General features: G+C 35.1%; 3 protein-coding genes across 4 annotated transcripts; all 3 read right to left on the minus strand.

Annotated features, from left to right (window-relative positions):
- Positions 1–740: 740 nt before the first annotated feature.
- LOC147409523 (7-deoxyloganetin glucosyltransferase-like) lies at positions 741–3,697 on the minus strand. Of its 2 annotated transcripts, XM_086429884.1 has the most exons (3): positions 3,027–3,695; positions 1,981–2,930; positions 741–887 (listed from the first exon to the last, which is right to left on the minus strand). In XM_086429884.1, the coding sequence occupies exons 1-2, from the start codon at positions 3,541–3,543 to the stop codon at positions 1,987–1,989; spliced, it is 1,461 nt and encodes a 486-aa protein (XP_086286010.1). In that variant the 5' UTR covers positions 3,544–3,695; the 3' UTR covers positions 741–887; positions 1,981–1,986. The 2 variants fall into 2 exon arrangements, with proteins under 2 accessions (XP_086286010.1, XP_086286013.1); XM_086429887.1 differs by lacking the exon at positions 741–887 and having other exon boundaries at positions 1,818–2,930; positions 3,027–3,697.
- A 6,566-nt stretch (positions 3,698–10,263) lies between these two features.
- On the minus strand, positions 10,264–14,661 carry LOC147409524 (7-deoxyloganetin glucosyltransferase-like). The gene is made up of 2 exons (XM_086459458.1): positions 14,056–14,661; positions 10,264–11,524 (listed from the first exon to the last, which is right to left on the minus strand). The coding sequence occupies exons 1-2, from the start codon at positions 14,600–14,602 to the stop codon at positions 10,581–10,583; spliced, it is 1,491 nt and encodes a 496-aa protein (XP_086315584.1). The 5' UTR covers positions 14,603–14,661; the 3' UTR covers positions 10,264–10,580.
- Positions 14,662–18,567: 3,906 nt separating this feature from the next.
- Positions 18,568–20,630, minus strand: LOC147409525 (protein TRANSPARENT TESTA 1-like). Its single transcript, XM_086429914.1, has 2 exons — positions 20,200–20,630; positions 18,568–19,240 (listed from the first exon to the last, which is right to left on the minus strand). The coding sequence occupies exons 1-2, from the start codon at positions 20,521–20,523 to the stop codon at positions 18,842–18,844; spliced, it is 723 nt and encodes a 240-aa protein (XP_086286040.1). The 5' UTR covers positions 20,524–20,630; the 3' UTR covers positions 18,568–18,841.
- Between the last annotated feature and the right edge of the window lie 814 nt (positions 20,631–21,444).

A 21,444-nucleotide genomic window follows, 5' to 3' on the forward strand; every position in this document is an offset into this window, starting at 1 on the left:
ACAAATGATTCTGATAAATAATCATGAAGTTACACCCAGGAAAAGTTGTGATTCACAATTGCATTGATGTATTGTTGGATTTGAGCATTTTCTTCCATTGGTAAGGAGACCTAAAAGGGTGATTGAGTTTATTCTCCAGTTTACACCTTCGAATCTCTATATGCCTCTATAGGAATCAAAATTTTGAGGAAGCCCTTACAAATTTTATAAATTAAAATAAAATCCTTAAAAGTCAAAAATAGATTCATGTGTTCAAATAATTTTTATTGGCCAACTAACAATCCATAGAATCTTTAAAATTAGATTTGGACAAACTTAAACTTTAGACTAACTAGTCAAAGCTCTTTAGGTTGAGGCATAGTGGGAAAGCTAAATTATTCCAAGTCTATAAATACCAAAGCCTCCCTTATTTGGAGAAAATCTGGATAACTCTCTCTCAGAAGACAGAAGTCCTCCTTCTAAAGAAGAAGAAGCTCTCAAACCCTCTTCTAGAAACGAAAAAAGAAATTCAAAAGATTCGGACTCCAACTAAAAAGAAGATCAAGCTTAAAGTCCTTTTCTGAAAATTAAGAAATCATTCTCCACCGATCAAACATGAAGTCTGACAAGAAGAAAATCTACATAACCTTTATAGAAGATCAACCATAAATAAAGTCACTGTCAAAATAACATTCTCAACCGATCATGTGCAAAGTCCAGAGAAAAGAAAGCAACAAGTGTCATCTTTATTTTTGTAATTGATTGTTAATCAAAGGAGAAAAAAAAACTAAGATTTGTATCTCCATTTCATCAATTGAGGTCCACTCACCTAGAATAAGCAATTTTGTATTTTAGGTTGTGTTTGGACGTGAAATTGAAAAGCATACAGCTTTGCACTTTTGAGAAGGCTTAGGTGGTGTTTGTTTGCGCTATTTTTCAGCGCTTATTGCTGAAAAAAATTAAATTCAGCACTTTTGTTAAAATAGCGCGTTTGTTTACTCGTGCTTATTGCTGAAAATAAGTGAAAAAAATTCAGCACTATTTTGATGCTGAAAAAAAGTGCTGAAGCGGTAAGCACTTCGTTTTTTTCAACACGGACAAGTATGCCCTTTATTTTTTTGAGCATGGACAAGTATGCCCTTATTCTTAAAAGGATATTACCTCTTATATCCCATGGATAAGTATATAAACACCCCACAAATTAATAAATCCACACCATAGCTAAATTATTTTGTCTTATATGGGTTAAAATTTTTGGAATGAGTTGATTTTTGGTGAAGATGATCTCTACAATGAGGAGATTATCTTTACAAAAAATCAGCACATCTTGAAACTTCTAACCCTATCAAAACAAGTTCAAGAACCGTAAATTGTCCATTTTTTTTTTTTTTTGAAACTATTTTTAACGAGTTAGAAGTTTCAAAATAGGCTGATTTTTGGTGAGGATGATCTCTATACCATATAAACCATCCTCACTAAAAATTTGCTCATTCCAAAAACTTTAATCCATATAAAACAAAATAAAAAATGGCTATAGTGTGGGTTGTCCTTATTAATTCATAGGGTGCTTTTATAATTACACATCCTTCATTTCCATCGAATATTATTCATCCAAAATTAAGTTCTTTTAAAGTTGATTTCAAATTTTGGTGACTTGTATGACGTTATTATTTTTAATTTTAATTTGTGGGCTTTTATAAATAGAAATTATTATTTATAAATTGAAGATTTGAGTATTATATATTATTTAAAAATAAATTATATTTTAATTTTATAAGAAATAATATATTTTATTGTGTTTGATAATAACATTTGAAACATGCAAACAATGTATAATATGATTGTAAGGATAACAAAGATAATTTATCAGTTTCAGTAATGTGTAACAAACATGATTCAGCATCTAAACAAACAACTTTTTCAGCACTTATATTCAGCGCTTATAAGTTTCAGCGCTTAATGCTATTCAGCACTTATTTTTTTCAGTTTAACAAACAGCACCTTAGTCTAATTGATATGTTTGGTGATTAAGGTTTCGTTAACCATCTTATGGAAATTCTCGTAAGAAGAACCACCAGGTGCAGCTGCCTCTTCAGCTCTCTTCTTCCACTCCATGGCCTTCATCTTCATTTCCCTACCCTTTATCCCCTCCATCAACTCTCTCACAAGGCTCTCTATTCCCTCTCTCTTCACGTCGTTATTGATCTCCATACCGATACCCCAATGAATACAAGCATATCGACAGTTCGTCTGTTGTTCTGCAAAGAATGGCCAGCAGATCATTGGCACTCCTCCACACACACTTTCGAGTGTCGAATTCCACCCACTATGCGTTAAGAATCCACCTATGGAAGGATGATTGAGTACTTGATCTTGTGGGCACCAGCTCGCTAACATACCACGTTCTTTAGTCTTCGATGCAAACTCGGGCGGTATAATTGCTGAGTCACCCACAACGAGATCGGGTCGAATGACCCACAAGAAGGTATGGTTACTATTAGAGAGCCCCCAAGCGAATTCGACTAATTGGTGAGGCGTCATGACAGTGATGCTACCGAAATTCACGTAAACAACTGAGTTGGGTTCCTTGGAATCGAGCCATTGGAGACACTCCGTCTCTTCTTTCCATAGATTTGATCCAATAGAGTTCAACTCATTTTCTGAAATTTGAGAGCTGAGCAACTGAAGAGGACCAATGGTGTAAATAGGAGGCAATGGATACTGAGACTTGATTGCATCCAAAACCTCGCATTCCAAGGTATCGAAAGTATTGAAAATGATAGCTGAAGCTTTATAAGCTCTCTTGATCTCTCCCAGGACAAAGTCAACGATGAGGTCGTTTGGATCCGTAGTTCTCAAAAACGTAGGGAGATCACTCAGACGGATATCTTTCATTCCTGGAATCCAATTGATTAGAGTCTCTAAATACCCATTAGTTAAGTAACTCTCATCTGTAGACACCATAAAAAACGTACAATCAGTTACACATATACATCCATGAACAAAAACAATGAGTAAGCGAGATTTAATTGAATTGAATTATCAACCTTTGAGTGGTGTAATTCCTCTTTGGATGAGTTCAGGGTAGTGTAAGTAGCCAGTGAAACCACAAAAGCTAGTAGTCCATAAGAAGACTTCTGGGATGCCAAGCTCTTCGGCAACTTGAAGAGTGAAGCTCATGACCCCATCAGAGACTATACAAGAAACTGGAGGAACGTTGGAGGAAGAAGAGTTGTTGAGTTTGGAGATGAGGTTGCGAAAGGGAACTAAGCAGTTCTTTCTAGTGGACTCACAGAGGGCTGCGATGTCTTGGGTGGCGTTGGCATCTGATGGCGGTAGACCGTCTGGGATTGTTTCAAATCGAAAGTTGGGTAAGCCCTTAAGAGAATCTGGACCTCTAGATTTGAGTAAGCGTTGATGGTTGAACTCGGTGTTTACGAAACTGATGCAAAAGCCTCTGTAGTGAAGAAGCTTTGATAATTTGAGCATTGGGTTTATGTGGCCCTGTGCTGGGTAGGGGATACAAACAGCGTGAGGCTTCTCAGTAGCAGTTACAGAACCCATCTCTCTCTCCCTAAACTTTATCTGAGAAAGAAAATGAAATAAGATAGTCCTCTATTGGGGTGAGAAGGTTCTGGTTTTAATAGTTCTTCTATAATACAAGAGTCATGATAATCTGCCTACCCCACCTGGCATACTCAATCGACTACACGACCTGACAAGTTTGTGAACCATAGATCTGTGCATCCCTTGAGATACACTTTTTTACGGGGAAGTGCAGCAGGGGCGGAGATTGTGAGGAGCTGATGGGGCAGTTGCCCCACGTAACTTTGAGACACCTTTATATTTTCAACTAATTACATGTTCCATTTATCCCTACTCCCTCACCTCTCCCTATTTGCCCCCACACCCTCATCTCTCTCAAATTTCTGCCTCCATAAAACTTTACGACACCCTTAAATTTTCAACTAATTAAATGCCTTATTTGTCCCCATTCCCTCACCTCTATCCCCATTGCCCCCACACCCTCACCTCCCTTCAATTTTTGTCCCCACGGAACTTTGAGACACTCCTATATTTTCAATCAATTACTTGCCCCATTTGTCCCCACTCTCTCACTTCTCAATTTTTTGTTGATAACACCCCTTGATCAGGACTTTTCAAATATTAATTGGAAATGACTTAAATATCATTTTCTTCAATTTCTAATTAAAAACCTCTTAATTTCTCCATAAAATCATTTTCTTCACTATACAACTAACCATAATTTGGCCCCATTAGAGGAAAGGCCTGACATCACCCCATTTCTATCTTATTAATGTTTCATAAGCTTCACTAGAATTGGATAATTCGAATCAAACCACACATCCAAAAATGCATCCAATGTCTTGGATTTTTAAGCCACTAATCTCTCTATGGACAATTACATCACTTTCATTTTATTATTTTATTTTTGAAAATGCTAGATTCCAACTCTTCCATCAAACAAACAATTGAAATAAGAGGAATAATGAATATTTCCTAAAAATCAATACTGATCGCCTAGGAACCAATACAATTTTTTTTTTCTAGAGGTACATTTTTTTTAAAAAAAACCTATATCATCTCAATCGTCTGTTTGATGGAGAGCCTCAACATGAAGTTAAACTTTTATTTGAAAATATAAATTACAGGCTCCATTTGTTCCCACAGAACTTTGAGACCCCCTTATATTTTCAACTAATTACATGCCCATTTGTCCCCACTCCCTCACCTCTTCAATTTTTTGTTGATGACATTGCCTCTTGATCGGGACTTCTCAAATATCAATTGAAAATGACCTAAATATCATTTTCTTCAATTTCTAATTAAAAACCTCTTAATTTCTCCCTAAAACCATTCATTTTCACCATACAACTAACTATAGTTTGCCCCCGCTACAAGAAAATCTTGCCTCCACCCTTGAGTGCAGCCAAGTATCTTGAGGAACACAGATCTATGATTTCAAATTTGTCACGTCTAGTCGATTGAGTTTGCCACGTGAGGTAGTCAGATTATCACGATTCATAATACAAGAATAGTGATAATCTGACTTCAGGCACATGGCAAACTCAATTGACTATCCTGACGTGATAAGTTAGAAACCGTAGATCTGCACTCCTCAGGATACACGGCTACACTTCCCCATAAAAAGTGTATCTCGAGGGAACCATGTATCCCGAGGAGTGCATATCTACGGCTCCCAAACTTGTCATGTCAGGTAGTCAGTTGAGTTTGCCACATGGGGTAGTCAGCTTATCACAACTCATAATACAGTCTAATATCTTTGGACGCTTTTATGTCCACCGACAATAACATACAGCCATACAGGAAGATGAGTGAAATCCATTTCACTCTTTAACCTCAAATGATGATTTAAGGATACTATCAACCATACGGCCATGTGAGGGAAAGCACGCCTTTTCATCAAGCTTTCACAGCGTATAACAAGGAGTTCAATTTTTATGTCCTCGAAGAAGTCTCTCAAGTAAAATAAATTATAAGGATCTAGAATATTTAGGGATCTAAATTTTTTCAGTTAGGGCTTGTTTGATGATTGTAGGGAAAATATTTTCTAGCAAATCATTGGTCAGAAAAAAGGATTTCCCTAATGAAATCATTTCTCATTGTTTGAGCACATCATGAAAATTTTGGGAGAAAAGTATTTTCTATTATTTGAGTGGCATAGAAAATTGACAGAAAAAAATATTATTTTCATTTGACTTTCGTAAAAATTATATTAAAAAAAAAAAAAAATAAAAAAAAACAAGTAAAAAAATATGGTCTCTATCCAAGGTTTTGAAAATGAGGGCAATTAGTGAACTCCCAAATTTAAAATCAAGGTTGAATGGGGAGAGATAACTTTATATTATTTTCCCCTAAAGTTCTTAGGCTTTTTAACAATACGCCCATGTGGCATTGGATGATATTTTTGGATGCCACAAGGTGAGTTCAATACCTTAATATCCACAACTACAAACAAATGTCTAAGACTAGATTCATTATCAATAACTTACAACAATAACTCATGAAGAAGAGAGATTTACCGGAAGTTTACTTTATCAAGTTTGTTACCCAACAAGCCTTGGAGTGGGGATCAATGTCATAAAATTCAGATCGATAATGTTAATTTGTAACTTAGCACACTTTGAAGTGGATCCTAACCGCGCCAAAAAATTTTCCAAAAACATGATCTAATGCCACTAGGTATCAAGGGAAAAAATTTAAAAATTTTGAAAAGACAAAAAAAAAAATGTTAATTTCCACCGTTTAATTTTTGTTCTACATTTAGGAGTTAGATAGCCGTCCATTTTCAACACCATCATTCAAGTTCAAAAATGATATTTTTGAGTTTTTCCATTCAATCTAGAAAACTGCGATGTTGGTATTTCCAATTTGACAATCAATGTGGGTCGAACAACTCAGAGTAAGGTAGTCATGCAACCTGATTCATAAAGTAAGGTTGGTTCAGTGGATAAAGTAAGGGAGTTTTTCCATAAAATTGCAACGTATAGCACTGCCGTGTAAATCCCTCTACAAAGAAAGCAACAACTTACAGAGAAACGTATACATTGTAAACACATGAATAGAGACGTATGTATAGGTTTCCAATTTTTATTTTTTTTTAAATTAATGCGTGGCAAATCATTTTCTTAATGGGGGAGGGTGAGAAAAGGTTTTTTTGCTTGAAGCGGCAAGTCCTTTGGGCGACATAAATCCTTTTCTCCACCTTTTTTAATTTATTTGTTTGTCAAATAATTGAAAATAGGAGTTTTCCACAGTAAATCATGTGCCACACGATATTCCGTGTAATCAAATCCACCATCAAAAACCCATAATGCCTACTTCTTTGGATTTTAAAATATTTACTGACTCTAAGAAAATTCCCGTAAAAGAGGAAGATCTAAAATTTGTGTGCTAAAAGACCCTGGTGGAGGAATTACTTAAAGGACTCTAGTGGAGGAATCTTTTTTGTAATTAGTCCCCGAGTTTTAGACGGTTGCTTGATAGTTCATTTAGTAAACTTTTTTATTTTTTAATGATCTCTCAACCTCATCTCAGGTTATAATGTTTTTTGAAATATCCAAATTACCCATTTTTCATCTTCTTTACATACTTAAATTTTCCAACAATGATTCCAATCATTTCCGACGATTTTTTATCATGAATGACGAATGAAAATGATATATTTCTAATTGTGAACGTTTAGATGTATTTTTCGATTTATTTAGACGATTTATAACAAACAATAAATAATGAAGCTGAGATTCAAAAAAATTTGTACAGTATCTAGCTTATCACTTTCTATTGTCGAACTCAACACTTTATATTTATTGTCGAGCTCCTCAATGTTTATTTATTGTCGAGTTCACCGGTTTTATTTATTGTCAAACTCATCAATTTTTATGTATTGTCAAATTCACCAGTTTTATTTATTATCGAGCTCTCGACTTTTTATTGTTGAGTTCCATTTTTTTTTTTTTTAATGTCAAACTCGACGATAACAATATTGAATTGAAAATAAAAAGTGGTAAGCTTGACGTTGGTAAAACCCACTCATTTTTCATTTTTTGAATTTCTCCAACTAAAATACATGGAAAGATCAACTAAAGACTTGGCATAACAACTTGTGTAAATGATCTCAGGCCAAAAGAGTCATCCTTGATCAATTTTCACCCAAAAACAAAGTAAAAAATTTGAAAAAAAAACCCTAACTTTTTACATACATTGTTAGAGAACTAGATGCAACATGTTATAATAGATGAGAATAATATACCATAACAATGTATCTCATCTCAAAAGGAAGGTAATGTTAGAGAATAATATATGTAGCAATATCAATTAGGATATTCTACATTAGGAAATATTAATAAATTAGAATATTTACATTAGACTAGTTTCCTTATCTTTGTTGATGTAATCCCTATTAATATCCTATCAGGATTCATGTAATATTAATCCAAGAATACTCAGCAAAATCAGATTTCTTTTCACAACAACTTGTGTAAATTGATTTCAAACCAAAAGAACCATCCTTAATCAATTTTCATCCAAAAACAAAGGAAAATTTTTTTGACTTTTTACATAATGCTTGAACATGACTTCTTCTTCCTTCTCAAATCCTTTCCATCATAATGGAGTTTCCAAATCTCGACTAGGATGCTAAAAATTCAATTTTTTTAAATGAAAATGGTGAATTAGAATGGTTAGGATAGTTTCCAACATTTTAATCATAAGAGGTGTTTAAAGTGGGGTTCATAGATTGATTGGAAATAAAATATAAAAATATAAAAATATAAAAAAATTTACTAAATGAACTGTCAAGAGAAGCTCTAAAACTTGGGGACTAATTAGAAAGAAATCCCTCTATCAGTGTCCTTTAAGTAATTTTCCCTACAATAAAACACAATGGCAGTCTTTCCCCAATGTTTATCCCCCATAGAGAGCGATTCAGATTCAATCATGCAACCCTCAAGAAACAATTTCAATTTTATTTCCTTGCCTCTTCTACCTTTTTCCAATAATGTTCCTCCAACTTTATTCATTTTCTTCTCATTTTTCAGTAATACACATCCAACTTTATTGCATTTACCCTTCTACCCATTTTCCAATAATACCCTTAAAATTTTATTGTCTTTTCTCTTTTACCCCTTAATTCAAAAGAGTATGGCCATGCCATAATGTTGCACGCAAGCTCTAGTATATATGTATTAGAAGAGGAGGAGACTTAGTTCAATCTCGTGTATCTCTATTAAATTCACTTAACTCCCTACTATTAAGCTCGCATTTCACTATAATCTACGGATCCAAAATGAACCAAACCATAAAATGGATCAATTCTTACTGGAATAGGGGCAAATTCAATAACTAAGATCTAGATTGTTTAATAAAGAGAGAACCAACACCAATAATCGATAACAACCAATATATAAATATCCATAGCATTTGAATGTCATATTTTTGTCCAATTTCTATTTCTGTTACCCATTCCCGTTTATAAATCATTTAGACTACAAGAGCCATTTTGGAAAGAGATGGATTAAAAGCAGTTCAAGGAAAGCCTCTTCCCCTGAATGTAGCAATATTATAGTACAAAACTTATACAAATAAACCTACTATTCCAATGATTTTTCCCTCCATGAAACCTTATTGAGAATTCAGTATATGTTAATCATACCCTTTTGCATGGCCATTAATAATTCATTCACTTTTGCAAATGAGAGAGTATAAATAAGGAATGATCAAGAGATACTCACTGAAAGCGCTATCTTTATAGTCTTCACACACAAGATAGTATTTATGTGGTTCAGCAATTTGCCTACGTCCACGGAGTTGTAGGGATTTCACTATTATCAAGAAGAAAATAAAAGTGCGGTTACAGTCTCAAAAACAACAACCAAGACAAGGAATAATCAAAATCCTAATCACCAAAAGCGATTTCTATATACTGCGCACAGGATTCACAACGGACTACAAAATGGGTCAAAAAAAATCTCTCATCAAAAAATCACACAACATTATTTGGGTCGGGTCGGGTCGTCAACCAGATCAAATAAAACTAGGCTCCACAAAGTCCAACACTAATCACCCCTCAAGTTGCTTTTATTCAGTAGAGGCACACCTTTCTTTGCCATCACAAGCATCGTGTCGGGCTGAGTCCCAGCTGAGATCTTCAAATCAACCATGCCATCCACTGTTGGAACCTTCATTGTTGCCCCTAAGATTGCATCAATGTAAGACACGTTATAAGTGTAGAGTATGTTGGTGTCATTACATTTGAGCACGGGATCTGGGATAACTTCAATAATAACAAAAAAGTCTCCCGGCCCCCAACCTCTCCTTCCAGCATTACCTTCTGATCAAACCCTCAAACGGCTACCTGGTCTCCTGGAGTGACTACGTTATTCACTGTGCTAACATGGAGGTGTGCACAGAATCATAGATGCCTTCCTAAAGATACAAGTAAGAAGCATACATGGTATTAGAGTAGCAGCTTATTAGGATGTGTCGAGATTCAATAAATCATATTTGTTTTGTACTTATGGTAGTTATGTGGTTATGTTAATCAAATTAATGTATGTAACCAACCATTGATTATTTAACAGAATAATGCTCACCAGAGATCAATCGATCCGGGATTTCAATTTATCAAGCCTTCTCACATGGTTCTGTGGACACTTCCACATCAGTGCATTGTGAAACAGTCCTTAACACAGTCACTCCAGCACGACTCGTTTTTTTGTTTTTTTGTTCTTTTTATCAGCAAGCTGGGGTATTAAGGGCCTCACCCATTTTATTAAAGACACTGGATCAAGTGTAGTTACAGGTTACATCATCTAAAAAAATTGCTTTAGCTCTTGAGGAACAAACTCCTCTTCGGTAATGATTGAAATAACTCTATGAAAAGATCCTCTTCCGTAATTTTTCCATTACTATTGAAAAGAAAAAAAAAACCGATCCTCCAAACTACCACCAACATAAAAGTAAACATATAATATTAGAGGTGCAGGATAAAAATACAAATAATAGTCGACGTGAGATCTACTCCTTTATTAATTATAATTTAGAATAAGCCATTTGATCTAATCAATATGTTTGGTGATCAGGATTTTGCTGACCATCTTCTCCAAATTCACATAAGAAGACCCACCAGGTGCAATTGCATCTTCAGCTCTCTTCTTCCACTCCATTGCCTTCTTCTTCATCTCCTTACCCTTCATTCCCTCCATCAACTCTTTCACAAGGCTCTCCACTTCATCTCTCTTAACATCGTTATCTATCTCCATACCGATACCCCAATGAATACAAGCGTATCGACAGTTCGTCTGTTGTTCAGCAAAAACTGGCCAACAGATCATTGGCACCCCACCACACACGCTTTCAAGTGTTGAATTCCACCCACTATGAGTTAAGAACCCACCAATGGAATGGTGATTAAGTACTTGTTCTTGTGGGCACCAACTCACTAACATACCTCGATCTTTAGTCTCCATTACGAACTCAGCCGATAGAATCGCTGAGTCGCCTACAACTAGATCAGGCCGAATAACCCACAAGAAAGTATGGTTGCTATTAGCTAGTCCCCAAGAGAATTCAATCAACTGGTGAGGTGTCATGACAGCGATGCTACCGAAATTCACGTAAACAACCGAGTTGGGTTCCCTTGAATCGAGCCATTGGAGACAGTCCGATTCTTCTTTCCATAGATTTGATCCAATTGAGTTCAACCCATTTTCTAAAATTTGGGTGTTGAGCAAGTGAAGAGGACCAATGGTGTAAATAGGAGGCAATGGACACTGAGACTTTATTGCATCCAAAACCTCGCTTTCAAAGGCATCAAAAGTGTTGAAGACGATAGCTGAAGCTTTATAAGCTCTCTCTATTTCTACCTCTGCATAGGCAAGCATGATGTCATTTTGATCTGTAGTTCTTAAGAAACTAGGGAGATCCCTCAAACGGATATCTTTCATTCCTGGAATCCAGTCTATTGGAGTCTCTAAATACCCATTTGTAAGATAACTCTCATCTGTATAGACACGGCAAAAAATGTAGAATTAACGATGAATATAAATAAGACATAATAAATAAAGCATAAGACATAATAAATAAAGCTCAAGATTTCCAATCAAAAATATAAATAAGTAAAGAACCATGATAAGATGAAGCTCTCCTTTGAAAAACGCCCCAACATCCCATCACAGAACTGTAGAACATTTGCCTTGGGATACACAAGAAAAATATTTATGATTCTGCATATCCCAAGGCAAATAATCTACAATTCTGTAATGGGGGCATAGGGGGCATTTGTCAGAAGGGGCTGTCATATTATCACGACACATTAATAAAGCACCAGATTTACGTGATTCGATCAGTTAGGCCTACCATGTCCACTGACAAAAAGTTTCTCTATTTGTGAAATGATTATAATCATGATTTAATTATAGGTTTTCCAATTCGAAATCAACTCCACCTTTTCAAAATTGCCCTGAGGTGGCAGTGTGTACAAGGCCATTGATTTTTCCTTCAAATCTCAAGGAAAAGTATGTATGATTCTATACACACTGTCATGTCAGTGCAGTGTTGAACACAAAGTCCAAACAATTCACTCTTGCATTTTCCTTTTCTTTCGATATTTGCCTTGTACGGTAGATAATTGAGAAGTTGGGTAAAAAATATTAAGTGTTAGACTTAATCTTAACTCTTGGTAAGATTTTATTGTGCCACATGGATTACCACATTGACAATCCAACAACAGATCCCTTTGAATTCATGGAAAAGAAAAATGTTAAACTGACTTTGTATAACACTGCATTGAAGTGATGGTTTTTACTCATGCCTCAAAGAAAAATCTATGAATGTGTTCACACTGCCACATCAGCGTAGTACTGCTAAGTGCAGTGTTATAGGAAGTTAGTTTAGCTCAGTTCCATGGAAAAAAAAAATTGGGCTAAGAGATTTTGAAAGTGGGCGCCAATGAACTCCCAAATGTCTCAACGGTGAAAAATATTTTTTTCTGAATTTTTATTTTCAAAGTTCTTAGAATTTTTTCCACTAATCCCTGTGGCATCAAATCAGGGCGGATCCTCTATAGTAGATTTTTCTTACACTTCCCTACGGTGATTTTTTTACAGTCTTGAATTGATTACTTTTAAACTCAATAACACAAACGTCCTCTAATTTATCGAGCATAGATTAGATTTTTTTTAAAAATCGACAAAAGAATTTTTTTTAAAGCATGATCATTAATGGTTTTGAAATGAAAAGTTCTTAAACTCTTAAATTTAAAGAGCGCAGATTTAGTCTTTTATTGATGTGGCGGTATCTCAACTGCTCAAAAGTAACTTCGAAAAAACCTACTACAGAGGATTTGCTCCATGGGTGGCCAGGATTTCACCTACATCACAATGTGAAAAAAGCCCAAATTGGGCCATCAAATTTCATAAAATTCAACGGACCTAGAGATCGAATTGAAGTCAAATTTTTCATTGTCAAATTTTTTTTCAGCAAGTCGAAACTGTCAAATTAATGAAGGATGACAGAAATTCGATAGTTCTAAGCCGTCAAATTTGAGAACATCAAGAATTCTGACGGTCCTAGACCGTCAAAATTCAATTTCTAAAATTCGTGAGCCTCGGCCCATCAATTTTTTATGTCGAATTTTCCCGTTTTCACGCAATGCATGGGGGAAAATTAAGAGTGGAAAATACTATAAGGGGCAAAGAAGAGTAAAAAAGTAAAATTTTGTATTTGGGAAATAGTGACGGATTTTTTTATCCGTCTTTTTTTTCTATTGCAATAACTCATGGTTTTTTATGGACTTCCTGTGTGGGGGGGGGGGGGGGTGGAGCCCGCTGTGAATCCATCTTTATGCCCCCAAGGAGTGGGGTAGCATTTTGAACGGTTTTCCCAACGTTTTTTTGGGTAGGGGTTCATCACCCAAACTCCCACTTTTCGGCATTAAAAAGTGGCTAGTTGTCCGGACCTTTTTTAGAATAATTTACCAAAACGGTAGAGTTTTCGAAATTATTTACCAAAACGGTACACTATAGCAAATAATTCCGAAAATGGTAAATTTACCATTTTTGGAATTAATTTTTTTTATCAAAACGGTAAAAATAGCCAAATGTATTTTTTTTATACTGAAAATACCCTTTTTTTGTTTTACATATGTATTTACAATTTTAACCTTAAAAAAATGAAAATCCAACTCAAAAGATTCACTCTCTTTCGGTAATCCAACAATCATATGTATTTACAATTTTTTTTACCGAAATCAACTTTATTTTCGTAATTTCAGTCAAAAAATAAAAAAGGGTATTTTTGGTAAAAAAAAATACATTTTACTGTTTTTACCATTTTGGTAAAAACAATTAATTCCGAAAACGGTAAATTTACCGTTTTCGGAATTATTTGCTATAATGTACCGTTTTGGTAAATATTCGAAATGTTGTGCATGTTTTGGTAAATCTTCCCCTTTTTTACCTAACAGATTACGAGGCATAAGGATGAGAAAAATAAATAAAATGAGTAAGAGAGATATAATTGATTGATATTCACCTTTGAGTGGTGTAAGGCCTCTTTGGATGAGATGTGGGTAGTGTAAATAGCCAGTGAAGCCACAAAAGCTAGTAGTCCAGAATAAGACTTCTGGTATACCCAGCTCTTCGGCAACTTGAAGAGTGAAGGTCATGATCCCATCAGAGATTATGCAAGAAACAGGAGGCACGTTGGAAGAAGAAGAAGTAGAAGTAGTAGTAGTGTTGTTGAGTTTGGCGATGAGGTTACGAAAGGGTACTAAGCAGTTCTTTGAAGTAGAGTCACAAAGGGCTATTATGTCTTGGGTGGCGTCGGCATCGGATGGTGGAAGACCATCTGGGATGGTTTCGAATTGAAAATCAGGTAAGCCCTTAAGAGAATCTGGACCTCTAGATTTGAGTAAGCGTTTATGGTTGAATTCAGTGTTTACAAAGGTGATGTGAAAGCCTTTGTGGTGAAGAAGCTTTGCTAACTTGAGCATGGGGTTTATGTGACCCTGTGCTGGGTAGGGTATGCAAACTGCATGAAACTTCTTTTCAGATCCATCAGTAGTTGTTACAGAACCCATCTCTCTCTCTCTCTCTCTCTCTCTCTCTCTCTCTCTCTCTCTCTTTGTACCAACTTTGACTTAAGAGGAAAAATAAACTTAAATGATGGATTAGTTCTATATAAAAGGAGGAGAGGACTTTGGTTTAAATAGGGAAGAAGAATAACAGAATTGGAGAAGATTCTTCAAAGGATCTATTGTCATTGGACACTTTCATATCCAACGGCAGTGACGTACTACTGCATGAGAAGATCCAAAGTTAAAAATGAAATTAAGAAATGCATTTCCAGCCTGCCTCAAAATAAAAAGGACCTTTTGTGTCAACCCCCCACCCCATTAGTTAGATGTCTCTCGTGTCTTTAAGCTGATTAAAGAATTGTGATAATGGGACCATCCCACATGAAACACTCAAACGACTCTCCTTACGTGACAAGTTTGGAGTTGTAGATTTGTACCCCTTGGGATACAAGACTGCACTTCCCCATAAAAAAATATGTATCCCGAGGGAACCGTGTATCCTGGGACATAGAGATCTATCGTTCTCATGTGGGGTAGTCAGATTATCACGACTCCTGGTTAAATTATGTTACAATTTAATTTTTGTGGTTGGCATTTTGAAGATCGATCAACACCACTCATGAGCCTGGACCTTTAAACCCATTACACATAACAATTATGCACATTGGGATGCTCTTCAGTGCACGTGGATCAATGAGAATATATGGTCATGGTACAATCTCCAAAATTGCACGCTCAATGTTCTCTTATAAAATAATTAGTAGTAACTCGTCATCATCAATCATCAACGCAACAGACGGCATATTCATTATTGGTAGCATGTGTGATCATCATGTGCAAGAGGTGAAGATGATAATTTTGGAAAGAAAAATCATATCATTTTTGCATTAGTCCATAAAGAAGATCAAGGTCATGGGACATGTCATTAGTTTGTAAATATTCACAAAAGCATAGGGCCAACCATCTTCATTCCTCTTAATCATAGTTTTAAGACTCGTTTAATAGACTTAAAATTGACTTGATTTAATTGAACTTTGAGGTGACTCAATCATAAAATTCATTGAAATCAAATTTGTAGTTTTCTTTGGCGTTAGCCTCCTAATAAGATGGGGTGGGGCCATTTATAGCTCCAGCTTACCGAAGAAAAAAAATCTCAATTTCCAAAACCCTTTACTTTTCCCAAAATTCCATAGAACTAAATAAAAATATTCCTCAATTTTTCTCCCAAAAATCCATCATTTACAATCTCTTTAGTATATTCAACTTTATGATTAATTCATAGACTTCAACCTCTTGAAGAAAACCATTGTTTTTTCTAAACTTATCACTTTGGCCCAGTTTGACCCACATGACCCACACATGTGCGAGTGTTGAGTTTATTGGACAGTCATTGCCTTGTCTCTCTCCCTAGTAACTCCTGGGCCTCTCCACTCATTGCCAATTGATTTTGAGTTGGCCCCTAAACTTATCACTTTGACTCATCTGAGTTATTTTACAAATTTTCAACTTGACTCGAATCATTGATCAATGGAGTCAAGTTTTCCAATTTTAAATCTAAACTTTGAACATACCGAGAAGATATTTTAAATCTAAATTTTGAAGGTGAACCCCAAAGCATGTTTGAGACTTTTTAAATCTTATTTTTTTTTGGCAAAAACCACTTCAACGGTCAACCATACTCCTGCACTGCTGAGATGGGAGGCTCTCATTCAGACCAACGAAAGAGACGGTAGATTGTCTTTGGGATTCCCATGCAATAAATCCCTAGAAAAATACAGATTCATCCTTCAAAGACCAGTTCTGATCTCTTGGAGATTTGTATGTTTTTTCCCTCTCATCTAAAGCTTTACGACCTGTTCGAGGCAAGAAAAGTCTAAGAAGTAAAATGGGACAAATTTGACCGAAAAGTTGAATATCATTCTTCAATTTTTAAAATAATGCCTTAATTTTAAAAAAAAAAAATTGAAACTAACATCTAGATTAATATTATACTTGAGTGGATCAAACGAAAGCTGTGACATCATTAGCGTAAATTTTAAATATTAATTGAGTGCATCACAAATTGCGTTAATATTATAATTAAACAATCCAAATGTTGACCACATTTGCAATAATTTAATCAAATTAGAGTGTAAACCACATGGATTTTCCCAACCAAGATATTCTAGATTAAGATACCTTAATCAAGCCATTTATCTTAGGTCCTGTAACAATGTACCATGCATTTGGTTTACTTTAATTTCGGCTGATAGCCCAATTAAAAAATCTACTCCATTTTTTTAACAAAAGAATTGAGCAGACTTATATTGAATAATTATTCTTGGTAAAATCAATAACAATGTCTCGATTGATGATCAACATGATTCAAAATTGAATAATCAATAACAAAAAACAAGAACAATATATGAGTGATAATTAACGTCACTCTCTATTATATTGATTGAGATATTGAATATCTGACCCAATTAGATAACCAAGAAATGTAAAAAAATAAAATAAAATGAAGAAAAAAGGGCAAAGAGAAGGCTGAAAGAAACATCTAAAGAGAATATTGAAACAGTTCTAAAAATAAAATTAAAAAAATCAGAGTTTTAAAAAAAAAAAAAAAATCTCTATATCCATGTATCATCTGTTCATATATGGTCCTTTAATTTGATCCACAGAAGAAAAAAAATTAAAAGAAAAAAAACAAAAATTATAAAGAATTGGATCAACAATCTAAATGTAACCAACCTTCAGTTTCTTCCCCAATTCCTCTTTCATTCTAATAAGTAATAATTATCTCTGGCTACGAATTGTGTTCGGATCAAATCGGGTATGAACTAGGACCTATTTGATAAGGATCAGATCAGACCCTTTTCGGTTCAGCCTATTGTGGACCGGTTTCAATAGTACTACTAGGCCCATTTAGTAATTTTGTCATGTTAGGCCTAATTCATATTTAGGGTCACGCTTAGGCTTGGGATCCCCCCCCCCCCCCCCCCCCCGGGGGATAACTTAAAATTTTATTAATAACATATTATGGTCATATTTATAATATATTTTTGGGTTGGGATGATATTTATGAGAAAGATTTTTACAAGAAATCTTTGAAATCCTAATGCTTTTGAATCAAATGGAATGGAGAAACAAGATTCGTTAAGCAAACCCCAAATCTTGAGATAAGGCTTTTCATAGGCCATTCATGTAGCTTCTTTTTATATAATAAAGCTAATGAAAGACTTAATAACAATGGTTAACTAAGTAAAATTATGAGGAAGTTTAGAAGAATTATTACAAAGCTCATGGTTTGTAATTGAAAATTCATTGCTGGAGTCCCAAGATGATTCGGGTGAGTTATCACAATCTTGAAGGTTACTGGGCCAGATAGTCAATGTGAATAACCCATCATATTGACTCGCCTGAGATTCGAGGTGACTCATCTCATTTTTCTGAAAATATTGGTGAGTCAACTGGGTTATGTATTTTTAACATAAAATAATTGTTGTTTAATAATTTAGATATTTATTATCTAAAATAGGATTCTTTTTTATCTACTAATCCACCTTGTTGATATAAATTTAAACCGATTTATAAACAATTTGATTCATCCTAGACGAAACGAGATGTCCACTATTTAAACCATGTATGGAACCCACCTTTGACGATGGCAAGAAGCTAAATCCAATGTATCAGTGGGACTTTTAAGCTTACATATCATCTCAAACACTCTTCTCTCACTTCAGTGTCATTTGTAAAATAGTACAAGACTCAATCATATAAATATGTTCTCATTCATGGATGGATCTACATAGAATCGTAGATGATTGCATGGAGAGATTTACTTCAAGAGCAGGGATGGAGAACAATCATTCAAGGTATATTATGAGGGTGCAAGCTTGCAAAGTAGGTTAAAGTCCTTGAGTGTTTATATCATGACTTGGTTTCAAAACCCACATTCACCTATTAATTACAAATCACCAACCCACTTACGCAATAAATAATTATATATATGAGTCTTGATAATATGACGCCCCCTTCTAACAAACGCCCCCATAACATAATCATAGATCAGTTGCCTCGGGATACACAGAATCATAAATATTTTTCTTGTGTATCCCAAGGCATTCAATCTACAGTTCTGTAATGAGGGCGTAGGGGGACGTTTATGAGAGGGGAGCTTCATATCATCACTGTTCTATACATGTAATTAAGGTATTATTATCTAACCTTGGTAAACCTATAGTGAAGCAAGTTTACACCTTACACATCTTCCATGCCATGAAATGAAGTAGGGAAAGGGCCATGGCCAGAGCCAAATGCCCTTACGTGATCCTTGAGTGATCTCTTATGCTTGAAGTCTGAACCGCACACACAAAGCCAAAGCTTCCCACAATTCTTCTCATGGGTTCTCCAGTCACCTTTCACAGCCAAGAACTTGCCACATTTGCGACACATAAACGGCTTCAATCCATGCTTCCTTTTGTAATGTGTTTGAAGAGTTCGAAAATCTTTGAGTGGCTTAGCTCTTGGATGATCAATATTGTTTTTACAACCTTCTGAACAACAATAGCAAGGGATGCTTAAATTTGCTCTTGGCTGAGCTCCCCTAAGTGACTCGGACCCTTTACGATATTGTGATCCGTGCCCCCACATGTGCATCTACCATATAATCATCAACAATCAAAAACTGAAGAAAGTTTCCCCTCCCTTGTTTTGGTGAACATTAGAGAGTCACACTCAAGTTTTCAAACTAATGACATGCCCAATTGACTTTGGTCTTATATGAGAGACTAAAAAATGATTAAAATGCCCATTAATTTCTTCAACCACTTGCATTTTTCTTTCCAAGACCCATCTTCTTCAACCTCCCCAAAAAAACCTTTATCTTGTTATTGGGGATGTTGAGGAAATAAATTATAAATATATAGATATATGGATACGGGGATTAAAAAAACAACCAATGAGTCATTTTAAACAATTAATACTTTCACATCTAATTATGAAATTAATTGGGAGAAAAAAGGAAAAGGATATACAGAGTGGATCTCTGTAGCACTTGTTAATCTATGGTCCATAGAACATCACATAGAAGAAAAATAACAACTCAGTACTCTTGGTCTCATCGTTTAGATCAAATTTAAGATATATATGTATAAAAATAACTTGTTTTTTACTTTGATCAAGTGCTTAGAAATGGACAGTTAATGAATTTATAAATTTAAATAATTGGATGTAATTGTCTTAATAATGTGACACACCCTCAACCATTGATAAGAGATATAGAGAGCTACAAGGAAAACGGGCTACAGAGGATATGCTCCCTATTAAGTTACGGTAATTTTGGGAAAGAAAAACCACAGATTTTCACAAGAGATTGAAATAGGTTAAAAAATATTACTTTGGAGAGTTAAGACAACAGATTTGGGGGAAAATAAATCAATGACTTTTGTAAGAGGTTAAAAATGAGCGTATTTTGATCATTTTTTCATTTCTTGTGGAAGACCAAAGTTAAGGACTTGAAAACAAGGATATCTCTCAAATTTCACTAAAATCAAGAGAGTTACCTCAAAATTATCCAAAACAATATAAAACAAAGAGGCATGAACATATCAGGTAACCTGTAAGTTGTTGTAGCGATTGAACATTTTCTTGCAAATGTGACACGAGAAGTTAGTGAACCCAATTAGTATTTGTGCAGGAGTTGGTATCCAGTATCGTGTGCCCGTTACATTCCCATCTCTCTTGTTGTTCGATATTGTTTTTTCTTTTGAACAATTTGGAAGGCCAATGTGTAACGCCACCGTGACCCCATCTCCATCATTGATGCGTGCCTCATGATTCTCTTCGCCCAACGATGCTGGTGGGCGAAGCAAGCAGTTAAGTAATGGTAGGGGCACTAGAGAATTTTCAGTTTTGTTGGAAAGGGAGCTAGAGAACTCCATGTCCTTGGTAGAAGCTAAGGGGCATGAGCTACTACTACTAGATATTGGTGAGGAGTTTATGATCTAGAGGAATGATAGGAGAGAGAGAAGGGGTGTGTCTGCTTCTAAACCTTAACCAAACTAGGCCTCACATATAATCTCCAATTATAGGTTACTTATGATAAAATTCAAGCCACATTTAATAGGGTTAATCTTGATATTATTCTACTTTATTCGTGAATTAACCGCAGTACGTTGTAACCAAATTCGGAAGGGTTAAGGTTGTCAATGGATCGGATTCGGATCATATTGGAAAATCAGATGGGGTATAGAACAATGGTAGGTAGTAATTGGATTGGGTCCTTAATGATCGGCTCTCGATGAAGGATCCAAACCCCAAGTTGATAACAATTGGCATGGGTTTGAATAGGATATATATTTGGATCAAATCCAATTCCATAAATAATATAGATTTTAGATGCACATTTTAAAAATATAGTAATCTCAAATCTCAAAAGATTATAAACTAAGAGAAAGTCAATTGAAATATTTCGATCATCTGCAATGAAAGCCGATTACAATCTCAATTAGGCTGAACAAAATATTGAAGGTTCTAAAAGCATGAAAGTAACACTAACATGAATTTAGGTAGTGAGAAGAGAAATTAAGACATTTACAATAACTAGAAGACATGACTTTGGACAAAATTGAATGAAGGAACAAAATTCATATAAAGGACGATGATCAAGATGAGGATGTATATGCTAGGGTTGTAATTCGGTCCGGTTCAAACTGAGAATCGAACCAAACCAAACCGATAGCTTTGGAGTGATTTGGTTCGATTTGGAACCAGTTACGGTTTAGTTCCGGGTTACAAAAATGGAGAACCGATCAACTTGGTTCGGCTCTCAAATCAAGCCTGTATAGGACATAAATTAATGA

This window comes from Akebia trifoliata, chromosome 2 (genome assembly GCF_017979445.1).
Source record: "Akebia trifoliata isolate Shusen 1 chromosome 2, ASM1797944v1, whole genome shotgun sequence".
NCBI classification, from domain to species: Eukaryota; Viridiplantae; Streptophyta; class Magnoliopsida; order Ranunculales; family Lardizabalaceae; genus Akebia; species Akebia trifoliata.

What these genes read in the sequence shown, in the direction of transcription:
- LOC147409523 (XM_086429884.1), bottom strand. Translation starts at nt 3,543, where the DNA reads ATGGGTTCTGTAACTGCTACTGAGAAGCCTCACGCTGTTTGTATCCCC. An exon ending in AGGAATTACACCACTCAAAG is followed by an intron (nt 2,931 to 3,026) that starts GTTGATAATTCA and finishes TGGTGTCTACAG; the next exon opens with ATGAGAGTTACTTAACTAAT.
- LOC147409525 (XM_086429914.1), bottom strand. Translation starts at nt 20,523, where the DNA reads ATGGAGTTCTCTAGCTCCCTTTCCAACAAAACTGAAAATTCTCTAGTG. An exon ending in ATCGCTACAACAACTTACAG is followed by an intron (nt 19,241 to 20,199) that starts GTTACCTGATAT and finishes ATTATATGGTAG; the next exon opens with ATGCACATGTGGGGGCACGG.
- LOC147409524 (XM_086459458.1), bottom strand. Translation starts at nt 14,602, where the DNA reads ATGGGTTCTGTAACAACTACTGATGGATCTGAAAAGAAGTTTCATGCA. An exon ending in AGGCCTTACACCACTCAAAG is followed by an intron (nt 11,525 to 14,055) that starts GTGAATATCAAT and finishes GTGTCTATACAG; the next exon opens with ATGAGAGTTATCTTACAAAT.